Source organism: Melanotaenia boesemani, chromosome 21 (genome assembly GCF_017639745.1).
Source record: "Melanotaenia boesemani isolate fMelBoe1 chromosome 21, fMelBoe1.pri, whole genome shotgun sequence".
Classification (NCBI taxonomy): Eukaryota; Metazoa; Chordata; class Actinopteri; order Atheriniformes; family Melanotaeniidae; genus Melanotaenia; species Melanotaenia boesemani.
The window spans coordinates 1701093-1729035 of record NC_055702.1 but is presented as its reverse complement, the minus strand read 5'-3'; the positions used below and the strand labels follow the sequence as shown (position 1 = coordinate 1729035).

At 42.7% G+C, this 27943-nt stretch overlaps 2 protein-coding genes and 1 long non-coding RNA gene across 4 annotated transcripts; all 3 read right to left on the bottom strand.

Moving 5' to 3' along the window:
* Positions 1-4452: 4452 nt before the first annotated feature.
* Positions 4453-27912, bottom strand: LOC121632768. The gene is made up of 3 exons (XR_006008964.1): positions 27665-27912; positions 6973-6982; positions 4453-4465 (listed from the first exon to the last, which is right to left on the bottom strand). It is a non-coding gene; the product is annotated as an uncharacterized LOC121632768 (long non-coding RNA).
* On the bottom strand, positions 9572-12526 carry LOC121632766 (hydroxycarboxylic acid receptor 2-like). The gene is made up of 3 exons (XM_041974501.1): positions 12379-12526; positions 11141-11709; positions 9572-10871 (listed from the first exon to the last, which is right to left on the bottom strand). Exons 2-3 carry the CDS (start codon positions 11567-11569, stop codon positions 10176-10178), a joined length of 1125 nt encoding a protein of 374 aa, XP_041830435.1. The 5' UTR covers positions 11570-11709; positions 12379-12526; the 3' UTR covers positions 9572-10175.
* Positions 18490-26288, bottom strand: LOC121632767 (hydroxycarboxylic acid receptor 2-like). 2 transcript variants are annotated; one of them, XM_041974503.1, is made up of 5 exons: positions 25504-26288; positions 25204-25409; positions 21214-21344; positions 20294-20812; positions 18490-19490 (listed from the first exon to the last, which is right to left on the bottom strand). In XM_041974503.1, the coding sequence occupies exons 4-5, from the start codon at positions 20699-20701 to the stop codon at positions 18801-18803; spliced, it is 1098 nt and encodes a 365-aa protein (XP_041830437.1). In that variant the 5' UTR covers positions 20702-20812; positions 21214-21344; positions 25204-25409; positions 25504-26288; the 3' UTR covers positions 18490-18800. The 2 variants fall into 2 exon arrangements, with proteins under 2 accessions (XP_041830437.1, XP_041830436.1); XM_041974502.1 differs by having other exon boundaries at positions 25204-25406.
* Positions 27913-27943: the final 31 nt, after the last annotated feature.

Genomic DNA, 27943 nt, shown 5'->3' with positions numbered 1-27943 from the left:
GATGGAGACGCCTATGGTGGAACCGGTCCACGTGGGTCGGCCCAGATGAGTCAGTAAATGAGTGATTGTTGTTTTATTGATTATTTCTTTGTAGGAACAATAAATCCATTTAAAATGGAAGGAAAATGTGTTTGTGGGATGAGCTGCAGCGCAGCGGATGTGGTCCCGCTGGACTGAAGCCGAGCTCGATTATTAGTTTTGTTTAATTATCTCAAGTTAATGAGTTAATTTAACTAGTTTTCTTGAGAAAACAAAGGGTACTCGGGATGACTAAGGTGGGATCAGACGTGAGTGGTTACAGCTGATTTTAGTCATCAAAACTGACCCCTGACAGCTGGGGGGAGGGGCTGTCATCATTTTTATGTATAAACAATAAGAAGCATGAAAAATGCACTAAACTATTTATTAGATTTATAGTTTTATTCATTTGTTAACGGTGAATAACCTGGTGCGTGCCGTGTGGGCTCAGCCCGTCAACCTCACGCTGTTACGTGTTTGAACTGCTTGTGATTTAAGTCCAGTTTGTTCCGTTGGGTTGACTCTTATATTAAAGCTTAGAACAAGAATAAGAAGAACTGCAGTCAGCATTCCCTGATGGTCAGCAGGAGCTTTAAAAGAATTTCCTCTTGGGGACGTTCCGGAAGTTTCCTGACCAGTTTTGGGTCGTGTAGCCTTCAGAGACTCCCTGAGATGGGAAGTGTGTTTTTCTGATGTTCTTGTTTGTAGTTATGAGCGAGCTCAGGAACCGGTGACTCCTCCGGATGGAAGAACTTCTCCCGTCACGGGTGCGTCCAGCATTCCTGCTTCCGGTGCGGCCAGCAGGTGGGTCGCCACACGGCTGTCACCATCATGCTGCTGCTTGTTCTTTTGGTTTCTGGGCCTCCGGTGGGCGGACTGGGTTTCAAGGAAGCTGAGGGGGCGGAGTCTGGGCAGCTTCTGCTGCTACACCTGTTCTCCATCTGCCCTCATCAAGGCTTTTTTTAAAGACCTGCAGGAGCAACCGGACCTTCCTTCTCGTGTTTCCCGTGATGTTCTCCGTCATTCTACCCATCCTGGCTGCGACGCTATATTACCAAATGTATTGTTTCACCTGCCTCGACTCTTGTATGAAGTTCATTTGGTGGCCCTCCCTCTGCAGCTGTGACAGCTTCAGCTCTTCTGGGAAGGCGTTCCTCAGGGTCAGGAGTGTTTTTAGGAATTTCCTCCAGAACACGTGTGAGGTCAGAGACTGATGCTGGACCAGAAGGCCTGGCTCTCAGCCTCTGCTCTAAGTCATCTCAAAGCTCTTCTGTCGGGCTGAGGTCAGGACTCTGTGCAGGCTGATCAGGTTCATCCACACCAGACTCCACATCCAGGTCTTTATGGACCTGCTTTGTGCTCTGGTGCATTTAAAGTTCCTTTAACTGGAACTAAGGATCCAAGCACAGCTCCTGAAAAACAATCCCAAACCACAATCCCCCCTCCACCAAACTTTAAACTTGGCTCAATGCAGTCAGACCAGTACCGTTGTCCTGGCAGCCCCCAGACCCAGACTCCATCAGATCGCCAGATGGTGACTCCAGAGAACGGGTCTCCACTGATCCAGGGTCCAGTGGCTTCGTTCTCTCCACCGCTGCATCCCTCGCTCTGTGTTGGTTCTGGTAATGATGGCCTGGATGCAGCTGTTGCCGTGGAAACCCAATCCATGAAGCTCTCTTCTGTTCTAGAGCTGATCTGAAGACCACATGAAGTCTGGAGGTCTGGAGCGGTCCACTCAGCAGAAAGCTGCTGACCTTTGTGCTTCCACGTTGTTATGATCCCACTGCCAGCTGACTCTGGAATATTTATCAGTGAGGAAATTTCATTGGACGTGTTCACAGGTGGCTTCCTATCAGAACCACACCGGAACTCCTTGAGCTCCTGAGACCGACCCGTTCCTTCACAATGTTTGTAGACACAGTCTGAAAGCCTCGCTGCTGGATTTTATTTACCTGTGGCCATGGAAGTGTCTGGAACACCTGGTTTCAATTATTTGGATGGGAGAGTGAATACTTTTGGCAGTATAGTGTATCTGTTCACCAGCCACACCTTCCCGCTGTACCCACCTGCCTGCTCGCCCACTACCAGCTCACCCGGCCACCCCCCGTCTGCTCGGACTCCCACCTGGACTCGGTAAGATACCTGGATCGTCCCTCCGGCTTCCAGCACCATTTATTCAATAAACCTTTACTTGGCCTCTCTGCTCTTGGCCCCTGCAGCGCTGAGAGCTGGAGTAGACAAAGATTTACACACCTGACAAGTCTGAAGGAAACGTGAGAGTTCACCCCGGAGAGACCGTTCGGCTGCAACGTCTGCGGTAAAACGTTCAGCAGCCGGTCCTGAGCGGACCCACCGGGGTAGCGCCGGAGAAAGACCCTTCAGATGTGACGAATGTGGGAAAAGTTTCAGCCAACAGGAATCCTGAAGCAACACAAACGGGTCCACTCCGGAGAAAGTTCAGCTGCCATGTTTGTGGCGTACATGTACACAGATCAGAGAAATCTGAAGGCGCACGCATGAGTCCACGGTGGAGAGTAACCGCATGGTTTCACAGCGGAAGCCAGAGGGATTTCTGAAGAACGGCGGTCAGAAACTGCTTCGGTGACACGGTGGAACAAACTCTGTTAGCGGAGCTGTTAGCTAGCGTCAGATCGTCCCCAGCAGTGTCTGAAATTTCAGGCGCTTCAAGGTCAGAGCAGTTAGACACCTGCACAGGTTTGTTAAATCTGTAGTCTGATTCTGTCGGGTTGCTCCTCCACCTGAGGCGGGGAGGCTGGGTTTGAGCTGATGGAATAAATCGGTTGTTCTGCCACATTTAAAACTAATTTAGCAACGTGTTGTTACTAGTTCCAGGTCTGAGGTCTCAACCCAGCGTTTCCCCCACCACTGTACGGGGGCCTCGCCCTTCAGCTAGACCCCCTCTACAGGGTCCAGCTCATTTATTTACATCTCATTTCTGTCCAGCATCAAATCACAGCTAAAATCACATTTCCTCTAGAAAAGGTTTACGTTTCACCACCTGTTGCCAGGGCAACTGTTTCATGTTGCATTCGCACGAGTCAGGGACCGACGTGTTACTTTAGCACCACAACAACAAAACAAAAAGAAAAATAAAGAGGAAAACTTCACCAAGAAGCTAAAATGCAGAGCGAAGAAGCCGCCATGTTTATGCTCTGCTTGACGGGAATATTAATGATGGACGATACAATCAGAGGTGGAGGCTGGAAGAGCTACAGAGAGTCAGGAGAAGAAGAATCCAGTGTTTCATGGAGGATGGAGAGCGCCGCAGACAGAGGAGACGACGTGTACGTTGTACTTACCAAACATGCAGCGACTGTATGCATCGTATGAGTAAACATTTCAGACGGTTTTCTACTGTCTGCGTTGAGCAGGTTACAAAAAGTAAATATTTCAGACGGCGGGTTTATTGTAACTCGTGTTCTGTTTCAGACGTTGCTGCAGCTCATTGAACTCCTCACCATCCGGCTGGTCCGGAGCAAAGCTGATGATGGTGGGAAAAGGTTGTTCCCAGTTTTACTGAGAGAATTTCTATATGTCCAGAGAGACGTTTCAATACACGTGTACCACCTGAAGCTGCAGAGGATGGACACAACCACCTGCTGCAGATACTGAGGGAGCTGGATGCTTCACCTCCTGCCTTCCAACTAATCACAACACACCTTTTCATGAGAAGCATCATGTTGTGGAAGTTGGACAGAGAGAACATACATGTATACATGATGTACATGTTTAAAGAGAAAAAGTTCCAGAGAACATGCATCATGTGTACAGAATAAAGATCTCATCACCTGCTGTAAGCTCTGTGTGCATCATGGAATCATCAGTAGAAGGTGGAGGAGTAATCCGTCACTGGAGGGCTGGTTCATCATCATGTTTAAAGATGATCTGGCATCAAATCATTAAACATGATGAACTTCATCCTGAGATATGCTGCATTTTAAGAAGAAGTCAATAAACTGTAATGTAATGCGCACCCCAGGATAAGATTTAAAATGTAGCGAGCAAAGATGGATTATTTAATATTTCATAGCTATTATTGGGTAATAACTACTTAATATTTTTATTAGCTAATATTTCATAGATGTGGCCAAACTACATCTACTTGACAAAAACTGAAAACTTCTGACTCTTTACAAAGTCATTTATTTTTTATAGTGAATACAGCAGTGCAGAAATAACTATTTACATGTGTGTATATGATGATCATATCACTTTGGCTTTTCCTGCCATCCTGTCCAGTACACCCAGAGACCCTCCATCACAGATCTCTGCTGGCTTCAGTTCTGCCCGTCCAGCCGCTGCTCTGTTCCTGGAAGACCTGCAGCATGTTGAAGCTGCATTGCTTTGCCTTTGCTGTTCAGCATCTAACAGCTGGTCCTGTCCAGCAGCCAGAAGCGAGTACGCCCTTTTCTCTTTCTGGAAAAAACTGGGAGGGTCGAGACCAGTGTTGGGAGTAACACATTATAAAGTAACAGTAACAATATTACTTTTTTGGGTAATGAAGTAACAAGCAGCCGACCCGCCTCAACAAGCAGCCGACCCGCCTCAACAAGCAACCGACCCGCCTCAACCAGCAGCCGACCCGCCTCAACGAACAGCCGACCCGCCTCAAGAAGCTAAGCTATTTCAACATTTCCTGGACTGCAGCAGCCGGTAAGACAGAAATGAAGAAGCTAGTTGCAGGTTCATTGTAGGAGACATGCTTCCCCTGTCAAGTACTGAATCGCCCAGGTTTAGAAAAATACTTGATAAAATGATGATGAGACAAGTGTGTCCATTTCTTCCCACAGACAGGGACGTTGTTCTTGTGGTTTTAAAGCCATTTTGTTTACAATATCCATTAAACACTCTGCAGACTGGCAGCGATGTTTGTACATGTCCACGCGTTGAATTAAGAAATGGTAAAGTAATAAGTAGTGAAGTTACTTTTCAAATGCAGTAACGAGTAAAGTAATTTCATTACAATTTACAGAAGTAATGAGTAACTAGTAACTAATTACTTTTTAGAGTAACTACCCCAACACTGGTGGAGACAGATACTTAACACACAGCAACTATAATAAAATACTTTGAATTGTAATAGTGACACTCAACAAGATGCATGTACAGTGCAGTAAGATGTTGGATAAACATTTTAGAATAAAAAAAAAAAAATCATGTTTTAAACATGAAGGATGCTAATGAAGCTAAACTTTCATTATAATATATAGAGTAAAATTCTCAATCGTCCAGGAGTGCATAAGTTGTAATAGTAGTCATTTCAACTGGAATTAAGCATAAAAAGTTGAAGTCTAGTTGAAATGACTGAGTCTGCTATTACCATAAGTTCTGTGGCTCTATCAGCTCCCGTTTTTCCATTTAAACCAGTATCTGTATATGAGGACATGGTCTGTTTACAGCTGGCTTCTGTTATCTGCATTAAAGCTGTTTTCTTATCTGATCGATGCAGCGAGGGCTGCTGGAGGCCGCAGGAGCATCCAGGATGCTGTTCGGCTCCATCTCTGACGAAGTAAACATGGATGAGAACCAGATTATAAAAGATGTTAAACAGGTGAAGTAGCTCAGCTCAGCTATCTGGGTGGTATCTGAAAACAACTCTGAGGTCTATACAGAAGCTTTAATGCTTCTTGTCCTGTTTACTAACCTTCAAACTCCTCTGAGTGTTTTCACTGCAGATTATCGCCTCCAAAAGCCTCACGTCCAGAAGCCCCGCCCAGGAGTCCGTTGCTGTGGTGTTCCCTGAGTAGGCAGGTCATTGGTCCAAGGTGTCAAACCATTTACTGGTTTTTCAGTTCGTGCCACTCCGGTTGTCGTGGTCCTTAATAAATTTGTAGTCTTGTGTGAGTTTTCAACAAGTGCTGATTCGCTAAAACCCTGCATTCTCTATCTGAGAACTGATCTCCACGAATATTTTTATTTTCCGCTGCGAGCCTTCAAAACCTCTCTGAATATCCTTTGTGGCGTAGACAGTCAGAAAAGCTTTGACCTCCTCATCGATCCATTTATCGCATGCTCTTCTGTTGTCGTTCATAGCTGCAACCGTGGTTTTTTTAAATATGCCAGGGCCACAAGAAGAGTAAATCTGGCAAGGGGTGGAGCTACCAGTCACCAAACACCTACGTCATGAGGGCTCCTATGGAACCCTGAAAAGACCCTGCCTTGGAGTAGGAGCTAAAACGGTTCTAGGAACTGAGGGCTGTTACCCCTAGTTTCTATACATCCGAATGCACCAAAAAAGGCCTGGTTCCTGAAAAGGTTATAGGAACTGCAAAAGGTTTCTACTATAACTGCTCCGAGTCGCGCTCTCAGAGTTCCACCCCGATGTGCACATATGTAGAAATGTGCACGAGACGTGTGGTCAGAAAGTACACGTTGGAAAGCCAACTACCGCCAACTCATTTAAACTCTTCCAGAGAGGTGGAGATGGAAACGGTCGCCTTCCAGCGAGGAGCAGCCGGAGTATTTCTCCTGCTCCGGTGTTACACCGAGAACTTCGTGTCCACCAAAGAGATGCCAGGTCCACCATGGACACACCAGGTCCACCACCAAAGAGACGTCGGGTCCACCAAAGAGATGTCAGGTCCACCACCGCGGAGATGTCAGGCCCACTATGGAGACGCCAGGTCCACCACCACACAGACGGCAGGTCCACCATGGAGACGGCAGGTCCACCACCGAAGAGACGTTGGGTCCACCAAAGAGATGTCAGGTCCACCACAGTGGAGACGTCAGGCCCACTCTGGAGACGCCAGGTCCACCATGGAGACGCCGGGTCAACCACTGTGGAGATGCCAGGCCCGCTGCAGAGACTCCAGGTCCACCACCGCGGAGACATCAGGCCCACCGTTGACACACCAGGTCCACCACCGTGGAGACGCCAGGCCCACCATGGAGATGCCAGGTCCACCGTGGAGATGCCAGGTCCACCCAGACCTTAGGTCTACTGCAGAGATGCCAAGTCCACCACGTAGGCGCAGCTGGATCTACTGTCATTGTAGGAATTTCTGAGTTGTATTACAGCTTAAAATAGATCCAAATTTCTTTGTTTGGTTTTATTGACGTCAACATGTTATCTGACATCTGAACTGTAAGAATATTTGAAACAATTCCACCCAATGAAACTGTTTCATCAGGACCTTTAAAAGTTTCACTTTGTTCCGTGTTTGTTTTGTTTGTCTCAGTGTTTCCGTCCTTTTTCGGAAGCTGGTCCCTGCTGAGGCCTGAAAGTTCACAGCTGGGCGTAGCTTTCAGATGAAGGGTGAATTACTGAGTCATCATGTCTCATATCCCCTCTGTAATGCAGAGTTCAGCAGAGTTTAAAGGTTGCTGGTATTTACATCCTGTATGGAAACTACACATATTAAACTAACACTGGAGAGTTGAAACAGTAGTTATGAGGAGGGGTTAGCCTTATTTTTATTTCCATAAAAACAAATCATCATAAATGTCAAATTTAAATGAATTCAGCCAGTCACGTCCCTTCTTTGTGCTGCTGTCCTGGTGAGGATGTCAGACATGACAGAGGAGAAAAAAACTCAACAGACAACAAACAGAATTTCTTCACATTAGATCACATGTTTGTTCATTCTCACCAAGCTATAAAAGATCAGCAGGCAGGAGGACAAGTAGGTCCTCTCTCCGGGTTGGGCGTTACATTCCCCCCAGGACACTGACGAGGAGTCTGAGACCAGCTGTCACATGCTCACATGCAAATCCATGGTCAAAATACCACAATTTAATTCATGTTGTCTCATTTTACTGAGATGGCTGAAACCAAATCCAACTTTTATCTGCACTTGTAGAAAGGACAAAGCACCGACAAGCATCACAAAACAGAGGACAGGTAAAGAATGATGACAGCAGCTAGACGGGAAAATCTTCATCATCTTCATCAGTTCCGCTCCAACACAAGCAGTTTTTTGTCCACTTTGTCCACGCTAAACTACCTAAAACTGCACCAATACAACCGCAAGCAGCTTTCAGCTCAGATATCTGAGAGGAGACTGCCCCCAAGTGGCAGCAAAATGCTACAGCATGCAAAGGTGTCTCTACTCACTGTCCTCTTCATCAGGACCGCCTTCTAGTACCGGGTCGTCCTCTTCATCAGGACCACCTTCTAGTACCAGGTCGTCCTCTTCATCGGGTCCTCCTTCTAGAACCGGGTCGTCCTCTTCATCAGGACCACCTTCTAGTACCAGGTCGTCCTCTTCATCGGGTCCACCTTCTAGTACCGGGTCGTCCTCTTCATCAGGACCACCTTCTAGTACCGGGTCGTCCTCTTCATCAGGACCACCTTCTAGTACCGGGTCGTCCTCTTCATCAGGACCACCTTCTAGTACCGGGTCGTCCTCTTCATCAGGTCCTCCTTCTAATACCGGGTCGTCCTCTTCATCAGGACCACCTTCTAGTACCAGGTCGTCCTCTTCATCGGGTCCACCTTCTAGTACCGGGTCGTCCTCTTCATCATGTCCACCTTCTAGTACCGGGTCGTCCTCTTCATCGGGTCCACCTTCTAGTACCGGGTCGTCCTCTTCATCATGTCCACCTTCTAGTACCGGGTCGTCCTCTTCATCGGGTCCACCTTCTAGTACCGGGTCGTCCTCTTCATCAGGACCACCTTCTAGTACCGGGTCGTCCTCTTCATCAGGTCCTCCTTCTAATACCGGGTCGTCCTCTTCATCATGTCCACCTTCTAGTACCGGGTCGTCCTCTTCATCGGGTCCACCTTCTAGTACCGGGTGGGACCTTTTTAATCCTGGTGTGATAGATGAAGCAGGTGGTGGAAACCTTCCTCAGAGGTTTTCTCCATATTAACATGACAGCATCACACAGTTGCTGCAGGTTTGTCGGCTGCATCCATGATGAGAATCTCCCGTTCCACCACATCCCAAAGCTGCTCTACTGGACTGAGATCTGGTGGCTGTGGAGGCCGTTGGAGTCCAGTGAACTCATCGTCATGTTCTAGAAAGCAGGTGGAGATGATCTGAGCTTTGTGACATGGTGCATTATCCTGCTGGAAGTAGCATCAGAAGATGCTCCACTGTGGTCATAAAGGGATGGACATGGTCAGCAACAATACTCAGGTAGGCTGTGCTGGTTAAACCAGGACTCGTCAGACCAGCAACGTTTCTCCATCTTCTATTGTCCAGTGTTGGTGAGTGTGTGTGAATTGTAGCCTCAGTTTCCTGTTCTTAGCTGGCAGGAGGAACCCAGTGTGTCTTCTGCTGCTGGAGCCCATCTGCTTCCAGGCTGGACGTGTTGGTTGGAACCAGTGCTGATTGGACTTCCTGTTGTCTTTCTATCATCACCATGCCACATTCAAAGTCTCTTAAATCCCCTTTCCTCTTCATTCTGATGCTCAGTTTGAAGTCACCTTCACCATATCTACATGACTGATGCTGCCATGTGATTGGCTGGTTAGATATTAGTGTTTTCGAGGTGGAGCTGATAAAGTGGACGGTGTTTATATTTCAATATATTCTGACTGAAATGAAAAAGAGAAAAAAAAATCACCACAGAAACATAATTTCTTTATTCTTCTTCAGACATATCAAAACAAATCATCTACATCTGATGCTGATTATTTATCCTGAAATCAACAATCAGCTTTTTGGTCTTTGACCATCATCCCAACAACCTCCAGACCTCTCTCCAGTCTCAGCTCTTCCAGTGAAGCAGCAGGTGTAGTTACCAGTTTGTCTGCTGGGTGGTGCATCTTATCCTTCATCACATAGAGCAGGGTGTCCAAGTCCAGTCCTGGGGGATGTTCCAGAAAGCAGGTTTAGTGGTTTGATTGGTCCATAGAGGTCAAGTATCAAACTCCAACAATTGGTTGCTAAGGCCCCTCTTTCAAAAATACAGCTCCCAGCTCCCCCCATGTTTTCTGTTAATAAACACTAGTTTAAATAAAGCATTTTTACTCTGATCTGGATTGTATTAATAAAAATGTAAACATGGCCAGAGAAGAACAGTGATAGACATAAAAACTGATTTGATTGTACAGTTTATTGGCGTAAATTCATCATTGTTCAGTTTTATTCAAGTGACATTTTGTTTTAACAGCATAAACAACAAAGACTTAAAAATGAGAAACAACGTTAATGTGAACAGGATAAAACCTGTTTCTCAGCTGCTGTTTAGGTGGCCTCACTGCTTCTGTCAGGCTTCATGGATTTGAGTTCCTGCTCATCGGTGGACTTAGTTCCTGACGACGATGATGATGATGCCGCGTTCCCGCCTTCATCCCGTCTGCAGAGCAGCCAGCGGGGCAGCGCCGCCAGCAGGGCCTTCCTGAACATGGAGCTGGAGAAGACGTAGACGATGGGGTCCAGAGCGGAGTTCAGGAAGTTCAGACCCAAAGACACGATGCTGAGCTGGGTGAAGGTGTAGAAGGCGGTGCAGTCCCATGGGCGGTATGAGCGAATTACCCACACCCCGATGGTTGTCACTGTGGTGGGCAGGAAGCAGACCATGAACACCGCAACGATGGCGGTGCACATTCGCATCGCCTTGCGGACTTTTTCAGGTTTTCCCATCTGCCGTTTCTTCAGGAATCTGGAGATTCGGATGGAGCAGAACAGCAGCAAGGCCAAGGGGAGGATGAACTCCAGCACGGTCAGGATGCGGTGCATGGCCACCAGGATGATGATGCCGTGGGACGCCTCTTTGTAAGAAGTGAAAAAGAAGCACTGGGATTTGTCACTGCTGCCCTTGATGTGGCTGTAAGCCAGCAGGGGAACCCGTGGACTGATCACCAGCAACCACACGAACACGGACACCACCGCAGCCTGCCGCTTGGTCATACAGTTGAAGTGGTGATGAGGGTGGACCACCTGCAAAACATGACAGGACAGTTTTAAACTTCTTCTTGCTGTGTAAATAAAAAGGATGGAAATGTAGATTCTTTCCCCTAGATTTTTGGTTTGGTTTGGTGTTATTATATTACCAGCATGTTGTTGTCACAGTTCTAAGTAACAATATCATAATAAAAGGGTGATGAAAGGTGGTTGGTGGGGTCCCATGTGAAGCCTCGCCTGGGGCCCCAAGAGACCCTAGAGTCTCTACCTGTGTGGACTAAGGCACAACGAGGCTGTTTTCTTACCTTAAAGTAACGATAAACTGCCACCACCGTCATCAGTGCAATGCTGGCCGTGCGATTAGTAAACATGAGGAAGAGGTTGATCCGGCACAGGCCGTCTCCAAACACCCAGTAGCCTCTGAGCAAGGCATCAATCCTCAGCGGCAGGCTCACCAGAACCAGGAAGTCTGCGATGACCAGGTTAAAGAGGAACAGGTTGTTGGGGTTCCAGGCCTTCAGCTTGAACAAGAAGATCCACAAGGCCACTATGTTTCCCAGCAGCCCCAGTATGACATCAATGGTGATAACTGGGGGCAGGATCAAGCCCTCCAGCTGGATGCCGACCGGTGGGCAGCCTCTGTCAGGAACTGGGGTGGTAAAGTTTAAAACTGTGGTGAAGTTTGACTCTGGGGTCATTGTGTTGCTGTCTAACAAAGCAGGGTCAGGATTCATTTTCAGTTCTGCTTTTAAAAACAGATCCAGGTTAGAGGGGAAAAACCTGTGTGACCAAACAAGGGAAAGTGTAGAAATCCAGGAAATTTGAAGCTTCTTCTTTTAACTTTCTTCCGTTTTTTTTTTCTGCAACAAAGACTCTGAAAAAACACAGAATAAATAAAAAAATTATAAAACATTTGTGCATGAAACAGTTTTACTTCTCAGGGTAGATAACTGCTTCTCAAAAATGTCATCTCAGTGTTTGAAAAGGTAAAAAAAACAAACATTTTTATACATAAAATATAAAGTTAGACATTAAATGTAAAACTATAGAAAAGTTGGTAATAAACCCAAATAAAAAGTCCACCATTTACTAAATATGTTTGCTCAACATTGAAAGACCGTCGACCGTCGCCGTCCGATGAAAAACACATATCTCCAAAATTCTTTTACAGGAGCATGAAAAAACAGATTTTTTTCTCAAACTTATGACATCCAATGGAGATACGTCCTAAATAGACAACCTCATGAAAAGTCCTCTCATTGGTGATATAAAGGCATCAGTTGACAGGGAAGGATGCTGTTAACTGTAGAACGTCAAAACCTTCAAAAGTGGACATATGTGGTTTCCATTGGACAGCGACAATATAAAAAATACAGTTAATTCACAACAAAGTTTGTTTTTATAAGTTAGAGTGAAGTGAAATCACAGCAAGTTATGCCCTAATATGCAGGACAGGCCAACACACACAATAGCTATGAAAAAAATGTGCATCTTCACACTGAAAACAGAGAATTAGACGAGATTAGATTAACCCAGTACTCACGTTTCATTCATAAAGAGCCAGAGGAAGAAATGGAGGGACGAATGACCTTTTTTGGGACTTTTATGGCTCTTACAGGAGGATGTTCCCACATCATCGTTACAACACTAAATCACACCGTCAGTCGTACACAGAGTGAAGAGAAGGTGACTCACATGGACAATCTGAGGTTTCTCAAGTCTTTTTTTTACTAAGGGGCACGTTGGGGCGCGTTGGAGAGGAAATGGTATGTGAGTGCACATGATGTTGACATAATCAGAACATTAACTAGAGGAAAATGAACATTTCTAAACACCCTCCTGATTTTCTTTCTTCATAGCACAAACAGTTAAAACATTATGAAATGAGTCAATAACTTTTATTTATTACAGACTTTGAATGGTCTATCAATAAACACATGAAAACAAGGATCGCCACAGAACTTCTTAAATTACTGAGTAGAAAGACTAAATGTGAGCGACGGTCTCGTCATCCAGGACAATAAATTCTAGAACTTTCTGGCTTTCTTTTGCTAATTTCTTGCGTTTTTTAAAAGTGTTTGTCAGCGTTTGTTTTTGCTGCGGTTTGTTGCGCCTTTCCTTGAAGGAAACGAACTCCTCGTGCTTTTTAACGTGTTGACGACCCAGATGCTTATAAAGTCGCTGCTGGTAAATCTGGCAGCATTTGTGCCGCCTCTGGAAACTTCAGCCCTGCATTTGAGGCACGTTGCTGCTTTACTAGCAGCATTTTCTATTGAGTAATAACAGCAAATTTCTAACATAATGCTAATTTTCAATGTTAGCGCAACGGTGACTCACATGCAGCTGCTTCTCTGCCTGGCAACTCTAAACAATGGTCACGCAGGACTTCGTGCCTTCCTATGTGTGGTGGGGTTGGCAGTAAAAGAATTATGATTCAGTTTCCGTGGCAACGGATGGTGTTTAGAAGGAAATATTTGTTCGATCCCCATACATTTGGCAGGATCGGCAAGTATTTTCGATGTTAATATCGGTATCGGCTCCCAACTCTAAACATTATGCTACAGTAATCTAAAATTTAGTTAAATATTTCTAATGCTAGCTGCTAACCAATCTGGCTACAGGGCTCACATTCTGCCGCGGTGTTGTCACTGATACTAGACCCTTAAATAATTGTAGCATTAGCTGCCAAATGATCCGGCTACAGGCTAAAACTACATCAGCTCCTGACTGATTGGTTAGCAGCTAACATTGTGCTACTATAACTGAAACTTGGTTAAATCCTTAAATATTTGAAATGTTAGCTGCTATCCAGTCACTCTTAACCCTGATTTTGTTTGAATATAAACTTTTTAGTAGTGAATAATTATCATTTTATGTGATGTATAAACAGTGTCATTACTAAAACAAATGAATTGTTTCTAATAGCAAAGAGAACAAAACATGTTTCTGTCAGAGGGGGCGGGGCTACTTTCAAAACGCAACATATCTGGACCACAAGGGCTCATGGGAAATGCAGATTCAGCTGAAATTTAACCTTTTGTGATTGCTGTACTATAAATTTGAGTCATGTGCTTTACTTCCTGTGTTTACATGTTTACAGCTGGACAACGATGGGAAGTTCAGCCCTGGTTGATTTTAAAGTTGGTACCACGATAGCCGACCAATAGTACGTTTTACATTATTTTAGACCAGGGGTGCCCAAAGTTGGTCCTTGAGGGCTGCTGTTCTGCAGATTTTCCAATGTTTCCTGCTTCAACACACCTGACTCAAATGAAATAGATCCAACAGCCGATTAAGTTTTGGACAATGACTCATCAGTTTCAGTCAGGTGGATCTGGAGCAGGAACACATCAAAAACCTGCAGGATTTTGGCCCTCGAGAACCGGAGCTGGACACCCCTGCTTTAGACAGTTTGCACAGTTGACTTACTGTCTGATAAAAGGGAAAAACACCATTATTTTATTATTTTGTTACATTGCTAATGATTTTATCTTCCATCCACCCATTGTCTGTACCGCTTCGTCCATTAAAGGTCGCGGGGAAGCTGGAGCCTAGCCTAGCATTTGTTCTTATTTTATATTCTTTAAATATAAAAAAGCTTCAATCTAATTTCTTTGGTTCTGACATTCATAAAACATGATTTGATAATAATCTTTGTACTGTTTGATTATGACAATAATAATGATAGATAATTAAATGCAAACTCATTAAATGATTGTGAAATTTTAAGCAAAAAAGTATCGATATTGGTATTGGTATTGATATTGGTATCGGCAATACTTGCCCTGGATTTACTTGGTATCGGATTAGTTTGCGGTATTGCCCAGTTCCACAGAAGTATGGTTGCATTTTCCTCTTTAATCAAGAGCATAGCTGTTTGATTTGAGAGCAAGATTTCTTCTTTGCATGCTCAAATATCATCTTGCTCTCTCTCCAAACTCTTCTCTCACTCTCTAAAAGTTCCTTCTTGCTCTCTAATATTTCATCTTCCTTCCAAAACTCTGCTCCTTTTCTCAGGTTTAGGTTCAAATCTCCTGGGCTCCAGCTCGGTCTCTTCACATCAGACACAGTCTCTGCTCTCAGCTTCTGCTCCTGGATATTTTTCCTCTGTCTAGGGTTGTTGAATGAGCTGTCTGTCAAACGTCCTCCAGCCAATAGAAAACTAGATAAATGCTGACAGAGCAAATCTGAGTTCAAACAGCTGGGGGTATAAAGAAAAAAAGTGAACTAATGAGTTTGAGCTGGTCGCCATGGTGATACAACTTGACATGTTTAGCTTCAGCATTTGTAAAAACTAAAGAGGTTTAAGGCAACGAATAAGCTCAACTAACCTGGGATTAGATGCTTATGGTATGTACTAACAGATAATTAGTTAAATCCTTAAATATTATTTATGTTAGCTGCTAACTAATCAGGCCACAGACTAACTTTTTGCTACAGTACACCAAGTCCGTGGTTCTCTACCCCAAGGGGTTCCCCCAAAGAGCACAGGGGGTCTCCAAGGCTTTAAACATTCAGGCCATTGTGAATAATGTCCACACTTTGTCCCTATTTTTTTTTACTAAGATTATATGTTGTTAATTTAACTTTTGCTTTATCAAAGAACAGGACTCAGGCAGAATACAGTTTTTATGGTGAGAATTGAAAGCATAAAACCAGCATGGTTCCAGCACGAGGTGGGGCACGGGGTCCATGGCTTTTTAGTGTATGCATGAAGAGGGGCCTAGGAACCCCTGGTCTAACTGATATTCAGTTAAATATTTGTTAGATAAGTTATTCTTTAAAACAATTTCAAATAATTTCATGTGCGCTCAGGAGACCAAACGAACCTGGGAACAGATCTCAACCAAGACCAAGGGCTCATCTGCACAACAGCCAAAGTCTGACTATTTAATTCATGTGGTCTGGTTTTTACTGACGGCTGATCCAGCTCGGATCTGCACTTGGAAAAAGGAGAAAACACTAAAAGAAACACAGGTGATCAGTGGTTTCTAAAACACTCAGACCAACAACCATGCCACGTTTAAAGCCACATAAATCTTCTTCCTCATCCTGTGGAGCAGGACCAGGACCAGGACCAGGACCAGGACCAGGACCAGGACCAGCAGACTGAGGGACAGCTTGGTCCACCAGGCTGTCAGGATGCTGAACTCTCTCCCTGCTCTGCCCCCCTTCCACACACCCTGGACTCTGATGCCCTCCGATCACAGCCAGTTTAACCAGTTTAACCAGTTTAACCAGTTTAACCAGTTTAACCGGACCAGAAGCTAACTCAGTCTGCTGTTGTTCTGTAACCAGAAACAGAAATCACAGTGACTGAAATCTGCCTCGTCTGTTTATTTTCCCCTTTTATTTATTTAGTGACAGAAGCTGTTTTGTTGGTTTGAGAGAACCGTAAATTTAATTCTCGGTTAGTCCTGAACATGTGTGAATATCTTAACTCCTCATTTTAACTTGTACTGATGACCACGTTAGAAGTGAACTTTATTTTCTGTGTGGTTTAACTCATGTTTGAAAAGTGGTTAAGCGTTTGGTCAACAGAGGGCGCTGTGTGCAGGTGTTACTGTGAGCTGAGTAGAGAGTTATCTGGTCCATGCAGCACACGGGAAGCAGCTGCTTCATGTTTCATCATCATGTTCCAGCAGGGATAAAAGTTCATGTGCTACACAGCGTCATTCTTACGAGTGCAACACATGCTGCAAAACTGACAGTAAAGCTGACTTTGACTTGGATCCTGATGCTCACCACGTGGATGGGAAACTGCACAAAGCAGGACCTCTCGGCCCTAAAAAGGGTGGTCCGAGCAGCTGAGCGGACCACCAGAACAACCTGCAGGACATTTATGTGGAACGTTGCAGGTTAAGGGCTAAGAGGATCCTCAGTCAGCCCAGCCACCCCCACACTCTCTCTTCTCTCCACTGCCATCAGGCCGGCGCTTCCGCTGCCTGAGGACTAAGACTGAGAGGCTGAAGAAGAGTTTCTTCCTCCTGGCTGTCCGCTTGCTCAACTCTGAGCACTGAACAAAACAAAAGCCACTTCTCACTCCTATTTGCACATATAAATATATATGTAAATATACATAAGTATGCTGCTATTCTTTTATCTTATTTAAACTCTAAAGATTTACCTTTTTTATTCTATTCTATTTTTATTCTATTTTATAAATATTTAGCTTATTCTTTTTTATTCTTAAAGGATGTAGGTACAGAAAACACATTTCACTGTACAATTGTACTATGTATAACTGTGCATGTGACAAATAAACCTCTTTGACTTGACTTGACTCAGTTTGAACTTCAGCGAGTCGTCTTCACCATGTCTACATGACTACATGCTGCCGTGTGATTGGCTGGTTGGATATTAGTGTTAATAAGAGACTGAACAGGTGAACCTGATAAAGTTAACGGTGAGTGTTACGGCTGTCTGTCTGCCTGCCTTCCTACAGACAGGACAAGACTGCAGCTTGCCCTGCTGATGACTGACAGCGAGTACCTCATCTGGAACCGCCCTACCTCCGCCGGGACTGGTCTATGTCCTGGATGCCAATGGCCTGACGAATGACGACGCCTGTGCACCTGTTGAGCTTTGTCACCCACTTCATTCGGGGCAGCTGTGGACAGCGGTGTTACTAACTGTTGGTGGTGGAAGTTACCCTGCGTGGGTTTGTCGTAGTAAATTGTGGATATTAGTAAAACTGTTGTGTTTGAGTTTGACGTGTCTGTTCCCTGCTTGAGGTGAAGTCGTTTTGGTTTGTTATAGAGCTAATTCCGCCTGTGTGCGTGTAACCCGTTGGTCGACACCGGATGGTCGTATTTGTACCTGAACCCTTTGTTTGTCTTAATAAATTGTACTTTTATTGGAGGTCCGGTATCCGTCCGTACTACCCCTAGTTAAATGAAGACGTTAACAGTGAGAGTTTATATTCCAATATGTTCTTATTGAAAACAAAAGGCAGAAAAAAAATCACCCCAGAATCAGAATATCTTAATAACAAACCATGTGGCCTCATTGATGCTGATTTTTTTCTCCTGTAGTCTTTAAGCTTCATGCCGACAACCTCAAATTAAATCTAATTTTATTTATTAAGCACTTTTCATACAAGAGCAGCACAAAGTGATATACACAATAAAAACAAGTGTTTGCATATTAAAAAAATCATCGTGTCTCGCCCTCATTCACATATATACACACACACATACACACACCTGTCTCCTAACTAAATATTAACAGAATAACTAAAGAAATAAATATCCAGCTTGACGCTGCTGTGAGGAAACTATCTTGGGGATCAGTCCACACCCGGGGCCACTCCACCTATGGCCAGAAGCCGCCGCACACAGGAACCGCCCATAAGGGTCAGCTGGGGCCCACACCACAGCCATAGGGCTGCAGAGCAGGACCCCCAGCCACCCTGACAGGGGCGATTCCCGCTGTCTAAGCAGGCTTAGCCCCTGTTATGGAGGACCCCTCTCTTATTCAGTTTACAGTCTCAGCTCTTCCTGTGATGCAGCAGATGTAGTTGCCAGTTTGGCCACTGGGTGGTGCACATTCTCCATAATCACAAAGGGGGAACCAAGTAGTTCATTATGCATTTGAAAAAAAATATAACACATTGGTTTTCATCTAGATTAAAGTATAATATTTTGAGTTGAAAGTTCCTTTTTTGTTGTTATTTAGTTTGGCTCACTCATCATTTACACAGAAGATCCCAACTTGTCTGATCTCATGTCAACAAATGATCCACAAGACATGAAGGATCATTTCATTATAAATAAAATAGTTTTCTGAGCACAGCAGGATTTGAAGAACAGTAAATATGTTGTACTCAGTCCAGTCATAGAGGTTGAGGTATATTTACATGCAGTCATGAAACATGATAATTAACGTTTAATCGAAACTTTAAAAGCATAAAAAAATTAAAACAAAGTTAATACACACAAAACATCTGTGTTTCTCTGCAGCTGCTCAGATGAGTTCATTGTCAGGATTCATCTGTTTCAGTTCCTGCTCATCGGTGGACTTAGTTCCTGACGACGATGATGATGATGCCGCGTTCCCGCCTTCATCCCGTCTGCAGAGCAGCCAGCGGGGCAGCGCCGCCAGCAGGGCCTTCCTGAACATGGAGCTGGAGAAGACGTAGATGATGGGGTCCAGAGCGGAGTTCAGAAAGTTGAAACCAAAAGACACGATGTTGAGCTGGATGAAGGTGTAGAAGGCGGTGCAGTCCCACGGGAGGTATGAGCGAATTACCCACACCCCGATGGTTGTCACTGTGGTGGGCAGGAAGCAGAGCGTGAACACCGCAACGATGGCGGCGCACACTCGCACTGCCTTGCGGACTTTTTCAGGTTTACCCATCTGCCGCTTTTTTAGGAATCTAGAGATTCGGATGGAGCAGAACAGCAGCAAGGCCAAGGGGAGGATGAACTCCAGCACGGTCAGGATGCGGTGCATGGCCACCAGGATGATGACGGCGGGACGCTCCTCTTTGTAAGAAGAGAAGAAGGCGCACCGTGTTTTGTCACCGCTGCCCTCGATGTGGCTGTAAGCCAGCAGGGGAACCCGTGGACTGATCACCAGCAACCACACGAACACGGACACCACCGCAGCCTGCCGCTTGGTCATACGGTTGAAGCGGTGATGAGGGTGGACCACCTGCAAAACATGACAGCGATGATGATTTTTGATTTTAACAAGTTTTGCATGTTTGAACTAGTTTCTGTTAACTTCCATTCAGCTTGGCAAGAAGTTTGCTTCTGCAAGATGCCAGATAAATAGTCTTCAGGTTTGTGTGGATGTGTGTAAACGGCACAGAAAAGCTGCAGCATTTAAACTCTAATCACCAGATAACCAACACACCAAAGTACGAGCAGTTGTTGTGTCTTCATGTCTGATGAGAATGTTGTGCACATATTGGGTGTGCAGTTGTAAAGTTTCTCCACCTGCTACAGGCCTGGTATGCGCACCATATCGTAAAGTTTTATTATTTATTTATAGCCAAGAAATATGATCATGTAAGGTGCATGGATGGAAGTTATTATGTGCTGTGTGCATGGTGTTTATGTTCCATCTTCCATATCTGTCCAGGCTGTATGCTTCTGAAAACTGTACTTACTGTATTTCTTAATCTTGTGTATAAGCTGTAAGAGTAATAATGCAGGTTATAGCACATAATTTAATCTTCTATATTAGAACTAGATTTAATAATATCCCCCCAATGGAAATAGTAAAGAAATCAGTAAAAGCTGCCAAAGAACATTTAAAAGTTGCATTTGAGGAATTTAATGGTATAACAACAAATGCTTTAAAGATAATGTTATTAGCATGTTATTGTCACAGTGGTGAAAAGGTGATGAAAGGTGGTTGGTGGGGTCCCCTGTGAAGCCTCGCCTGGGGCCCCAAGAGACCCTAGAGTCTCTACCTGTGTGGACTAAGGCACAACGAGGCTGTTATCTTACCTTAAAGTAACGATAAACTGCCACCACCGTCATCAGTGCAATGCTGGCCGTGCGATCAGTAAACATGAGGAAGAGGTTGATCCGGCACAGGCCGTCTCCAAACACCCAGTAGCCTCTGAGCAAGGTATGAAGCCTCAGCGGCAGGCTCACCAGAACCAGGAAGTCTGCGATGACCAGGTTGAACAGGAAAACGATGTTGGGGTTCCAGGCCTTCAGCTTGAACAAGAAGATCCACAAGGCCACTATGTTTCCCAGCAGCCCCAGTATGATGTCAATGGTGATAACTGGGGGCAGGATCAAGCCCTCCAGCTGGATGCTGACCGATGGGCAGCCTCTGTCAGGAACTGGGGTGAAGTTTGACTCTGGGGTCATTGTGTTGCTGTCTAACAAAGCAGGGTCAGGATTCATTTTCAGTTCTGCTGCAGCTCCAGGTTCGCTGGTTGTTATCAGAGTCAAGTAATAGGCAGTAATTCAGGAAATCTGCAGCTTTTTCTTCTTTTTTCTTGTTGCAACAAATATCTGTGAAAATTCAGAATAAATACACTTAGATTTGAGCAATCCCAGATAATTGTGTTTCTAAATATTTAACTTTAACCCCTTAACCCCTTTCTATTCTGTTCTATTCTATTCTATTCTATTAACACTTGAATTTATTTACAATTATATACGAAACAACATTAATACAGGAAAATATTTAAAGAAAAAGACTGGAATAAAACCCAATACAATTGAATATGGAATAATTAATAACTATTAAAAAATAAACAAACAAATAAATAAATAATGATTTAATGAAATAAATTAATAAAATAAATACCGGACCATTGCAGGTCAACACACACACAGCAATGAAACAAAGTGTGCATATTTGCAGAGTGAAAACAAAGAACTAGATGAGATCAGATTAATCCAGTACTCACGTTGGGAGCGTTTCATTCAGAAAGAGCCATGGGAAGATATGATGGGATGAATGACCATTTCTGACTCATTTATAGCTCGTGTAGGATGACGTTTCTATGCCATCATTACCACACAGTTACCAGTACACCCACTAAACAGAAAGTAGAAGGAAACCAGAAGAACATAAACAAGACGAAATTGTGAATTTGTTTCCTCATTACAACAGAAAAACGCTAAAACCTCATAAAAAGAGTAATGTGACAGAAAATTTGGGGAAGTCATTGAATATTTGTCATGATAGCTGAGTGACTCTTTACAACGTACTAATTCTGGTCCCAATGTAAAACATTTACATTTTGTTTCATAAAACCCTAAAGCATAAAACCCACCGTATGAAGGACAATGAAACCTCCCAAAAAAACACCTCACGTACGTTATAACAACACACCTTTATCATTTATGTGCCCAAAACGTGAGCTGTAAGAGTTTCACAGGAGCTTTCAAAAAATCGTATCAAACGACTCACTTCGTTAAAAAAATACAATTTGAAGGGAATCGTGATTGGATGATAAATCGTGTGATTGGATGATTAATCGTGTGATTGGATGATAAATCGTGTGATTGGATGATAAATCGTGTGATTGGATGATTAATCGTGTGATTGGATGATAAATCGTGTGATTGGATGATAAATCGTGTGATTGGATGATAAATCGTGTGATTGGATGATTAATCGTGTGATTGGCTGATAAATCGTGTGATTGGATGTAAAATCGTGTGATTGGATGATAAATCGTGTGATTGGATGATTAATCGTGTGATTGGATGATAAATCATGTGATTGGATGATAAATCGTGTGATTGGATGATTAATCGTGTGATTGGATGATAAATCGTGTGATTGGATGATAAATCGTGTGATTGGATGATTAATCGTGTGATTGGATGATAAATCATGTGATTGGATGATAAATCGCGTGATTGGATGATAAATCGTGTGATTGGATGATTAATCGTGTGATTGGATGATAAATCATGTGATTGGATGATAAATCGCGTGATTGGATGATAAATCGTGTGATTGGATGATAAATCGTGTGATTGGATGATTAATCTTGTGATTGGATGATAAATCGTGTGATTGGATGATAAATTGTGTGATTGGATGATTAATCGTGTGATTGGATGATAAATCGTGTGATTGGATGATAAATCGTGTGATTGGATGATAAATCGTGTGATTGGATGATAAATCGCGTGATTGGATGATAAATCGTGTGATTGGATGATAAATCGTGTGATTGGATGATTAATCTTGTGATTGGATGATAAATCGTGTGATTGGATGATAAATCGTGTGATTGGATGATAAATCGTGTGATTGGATGATTAATCATGTGATTGGATGATAAATCGTGTGATTGGATGATAAATTGTGTGATTGGATGATAAATCGTGTGATTGGATGATTAATCGTGTGATCGGGGGCGGCGTGGCTCAGCAAGGTAGAGCGGTCGTCTTGTAACCCGAGGGTTGCCGGTTCGATCCTCGGCCAAGTCGTGTTCATGTCAAGGTGTCCTTGGGCAAGACACCAAACCCCTAGTTGCTCCTGATGGGTCGTGGTCGAGCGCCTTGCATGGCAGCTTCCGCCATCAGTGTGTGAATGTGTGTGTGAATGGGTGAATGTGCTGTATACTGTAAAGCGCTTTGGGTATCCTGGTACAGAAAAGCGCTATATAAATACGGACCATTTACCATTTACCATTGGATGATAAATCGTGTGATTGGATGATAAATCGTGTGATTGGATGATTAATCATGTGATTGGCTGATAAATCGTGTGATTGGATGATAAATCGTGTGATTGGATGATAAATCGTGTGATTGGATGATTAATCGTGTGATTGGATGATTAATCGTGTGATTGGATGATAAATCGTGTGATTGGATGATTAATCTTGTGATTGGATGATTAATCTTGTGATTGGATGATAAATCGTGTGATTGGATGATAAATCGTGTGATTGGATGATAAATCGTGTGATTGGATGATTAATCATGTAATCGGATGATAAATCGTGTGATTGGATGATAAATTGTGTGATTGATAAATCGTGTGATTGAATGATTAATAATGTGACTGGCTGATAAACCGTGTGATTGGATGATAAATCGTGTGATTGGATGATTAATCGTGTGATTGGATGATAAATCGTGTGATTGGATGATAAATCGTGTGATTGGATGATAAGTCGTGTGATTGGATGATAAATCGTGTGATTGGATGATTAATCGTGTGATTGGATGATAAATCGTGTGATTGGATGATAAATCGTGTGATTGGATGATTAATCGTGTGATTGGATGATAAGTCGTGTGATTGGATGATAAATCGTGTGATTGGATGATTAATCGTGTGATTGGATGATAAATTGTGTGATTGGATGATAAATCGTGTGATTGGATGATTAATCGTGTGATTGGATGATAAATCGTGTGATTGGATGATAAATCGTGTGATTGGATGATTAATCGTGTGATTGGATGATTAATCTTGTGATTGGATGATAAATCGTGTGATTGGATGATAAATCGTGTGATTGGATGATTAATCGTGTGATTGGATGATAAATCATGTGATTGGATGATTAATCGTGTGATTGGATGATAAATCATGTGATTGGATGATTAATCGTGTGATTGGATGATAAATCGTGTGATTGGATGATAAATTGTGTGATTGATAAATCGTGTGATTGGATGATTAATCATGTGATTGGCTGAGAAACCGTGTGATTGGATGATAAATCGTGTGATTGGATGATTAATCGTGTGATTGGATGATAAATCCTGTGATGACATATTTATTGAAATATTTTTAGTAAAATTACAATTTGAGTGTCCCTCAGTTTGACGTACTATCCCATCACACTTACTTCTTTTTTACATAAAAAATATAAACTCTCATTGTAGATGGCATGACAAACAGGAAATGACACCATGTGAGCCTGCAGCAAAAGCAGGATGTTCCCACATGTTCGCTTATTTGATGTTTTTATAGGTTAGAGGGGTCCATCAAGCTTAATGTAACCTTTCTGTCATGCAAAATAACTTTTTTTTAAGAAAAAACACCATTAATGCCAGTTTAATTATATTTCAGATTGAAATCAGATCTGCTGAGTCAGCTAGTTTACTATGCAGTGAACTTCATTGGGAAGGGACGGTATTTATGAAGCATATACACCTGTGAAGTTGTTTTAAACTTGAATTATGTTTTAAAATATTAATATCTAATTAAGGACTCTTTACTAGAAGGAAAACAAACGATTTTATAAATTATTTCATGTATTATTGGTCATTGTGTGCATATCCGTGACGGGGTGGTACAAGAATGACTAATGAATAAATATAGGTAATATTAATATTACAGATAATATTAAAATATTTTATACCTGAGGTGGGGAAAATGTTTTTTGGAGGTTTAACCCTATCTTTTATATTTATTTCTTAAAATAATTTTTGCCCTTGATGAAAGTTTTGAAATTACAAATTGGAAATGATTCATAGAATGACTGGACTTTCTAACTGGAGAAACAGACAGCAAACTGAAAGATTGATGATGATACAGTCTCATACTGACAACCCAATAACCTTAACTTGCTTAATTTACGAAATAGACGTGTCAAAATGTCCATATTTAATTGTCACAAATCTACAGTTTTAAAATGAGCTAATAATTTGCTATGTCCCCCTCTGACAACATATTGCCAGTAACACTTTCCTTGGATCAGTATGTGAATTAAAAAAAAATCACATTACAAAACCACATTTAGTTAACTTATTTGTGAATATTCCTTGACTCTACATTAATTTTAGCCAAACACTTGGAGGTTCTGGTGCATACCACCATCTTCATGCTTAAAGGACTCCTTCATTACTAAAATGATCAATCCTCCATAACTTACAGGCTGTCTGGATGCTTTTCATGTTAACCTGAATTAAATTCTTACACAGTGAGAATGGGTAGTCAGCCTGATGTTGCATTTTCACAATGAAGTGTTGTTCATGCAACTGAAAGCTCTTTGACGTCACAACGCCGACCGTCCTCTTGCATTTCCAGCTTTTCCAGAGAACGTGATCTTTGCATCCTTCTGGTGAAGTCCTGAATGGGTCCAGGACTAAACATGTTGGTGGGGCAGCTTCTGTTGAAGTTCTGCTTGCAGTTTTAATTACTAGAAATTTCTAGTATTATTATACTGAGTACACAATATATATGTATTACATACTGGAGAAGTGGCTCCACCAGATACCTGGAGAAACACCAGACTTCTCCATCCAGAAGACAGCAGTCCTAGGAACAGCTAAGATACTGTGTAGGACCTTAAAGCTCTCAGGACTCTGGTAGAGGACCCGAGCTGAAGATGAACAGCCACCCAGCCCACCCAGGGGAGATGGGAGGCTGGGTGAGGAAAGACTTTTATATATAAATAAATAAAGCAAAATTGGGTCCTGTTGTGCAACTGTTTTGTTGTGCTAAATAACCACAGAGGTTATTAACGTCATGTGTTTCTGGCTAAAAGTGGCCAAATGTCTTTTACCGTTTGTTCTTTCCTACCCACATTTTTATGTAACATCACTGAGATTCCTCATTTTCAGCTGGTACCAACACAAGTATTGTTAAATTAGTTTATTTGTGAACTGCGGTGTGAAAACGATTGCAAAACTTCCTCAAACACTGGGATGCTGCTGTTCCTGTTGTGTATGATGAATCAATAGATTTCCATACTCATTTCTTACACCATGTCTGCTTCTTTTGTACAACAATGAAACTTTGTATGATTCACTTGCCAAGTATCAGATGTCCTTCCATTTACAATTAGAATTAATATTGTTCTTTTTATGATAAATATATGTTTGATAAAAGCACATCTACAAAAATGCACTGCAGGTGTCCCCCAGGGCTCTGTCATCCTCCCTCTTGGCAATATTTTCCACAAACACACCCAGCTCTATATCTTTGGCAAACCTAACTCTTCCTCCCCACCTCCCTGCCTTTTCAACTGTTTAGATGACTTAAAGTTCTAGTTCTCCTTCAATTTAGTCAAACGTAATAGCAATAAAACTGAATTTATTCTCACTGCCACACCTTCAACTCTTCAAAACGAACAGCTTCTCACTTACAATTGAAAACTCATCAGTTCCCCAGATAGATAGATAGATAGATAGATAGATAGATAGATAGATAGATAGATAGATAGATAGATAGATAGATAGATATAGATAGAAAGATAGATAGACAGACAGATAGACAGACAGACAGACAGACAGACAGACAGACAGACTTACAGACAGACAGACAGACAGAGAGACAGACAGATAGATAGATAGATAGATAGATAGATAGATAGATAGATAGATAGACAGACAGACAGACAGACAGACAGACAGACAGACAGATAGATAGATAGACAGACAGACAGACAGACAGACAGACAGACAGACAGACAGACAGACAGACAGACAGACAGACAGACAGACAGACAGATAGATAGATAGATAGATAGATAGATAGATAGATAGATAGACAGACAGACTTACAGACAGACAGACAGACAGAGAGATAGACAGGCAGACAGAGAGACAGACAGACAGACAGACAGACAGACAGATAGATAGATAGATAGATAGATAGATAGATAGATAGATAGATAGATAGATAGATAGATAGATAGATAGATAACAACGGCTAATGCAGCATCTGTCTTGCATCCTGTTTTTTTCTCTGAGATCTCTCCAGTCAGTAAAAGTCACTCCGATGTTGACTCTTGTCTTGTCTCTGGCTCTTTCACTTTTTCTGTTTCTTTCCCTCCATCCTGTGATAATGTCTTCTTGTTTCTTTCTTTGTGTTTCATTGTGCGCATCCATAATGGCCAATATGTTGATATCCAGTTGCCAGTATGTGTGGCGGTGCTGTAAAAGTGGTGTTTCTCAGCCTTGGAACGACAGTCCCAGAAATGTGCATGATACATGTCAGTGTGTCATTAAAATGAATCAGAAACGTTTAAGGTCAGGAAATTGTGTTAACACTGAAAGCTTCTGGGGAACTATCTTAAATGTGCAGCATGTAAGAGGAGGTTTATGGTATAAGGCTCCTCTTCATAATCTTTTTTTTTATTATTTATTTGTTTAAATATATTGTTTTATCGTATTTATGTGGCATTATGGAATCTATCTTGCTGGACGTGGAGGGGACAGAGAAAATGACAGTAATGAAGAAATGTAAAAAGGAAAGTAGAAAAATGGAAGAGGAGACAAAGATCCAGCAGACAGAAGGAACGAGCTTCAATCCACCAGACAAGCAGCTGCTACACCTGTACAGAAACACAACAGAGAAATTTTTTACAATCACTGTCCATTTAACACAATCCCGGGTTTTACAAATGATTGTAGGGACCCATGAAAGGAGACCACTACTCTGTTGTATACAAGCTGATAGCTGTCTTCTGCCCCCTGGTGGACACGTTTGGCACTACAACAACACTGACCGCTTACACTCTAATGGACAGAAGATACATGCGGAATATGTCTTTATTTACACTTAAGGACCAAATAATAGAATTTTCCTGACCATTATGTCTTGAATCAGACTTTAAAGGGTTAATAATTGATTTACTGTTCAGGGTTTTAAACGGGCTAAAAGACCCCCCATAATCCTGATCCCACCTTGACATAAATATTGATCTTCTCCTC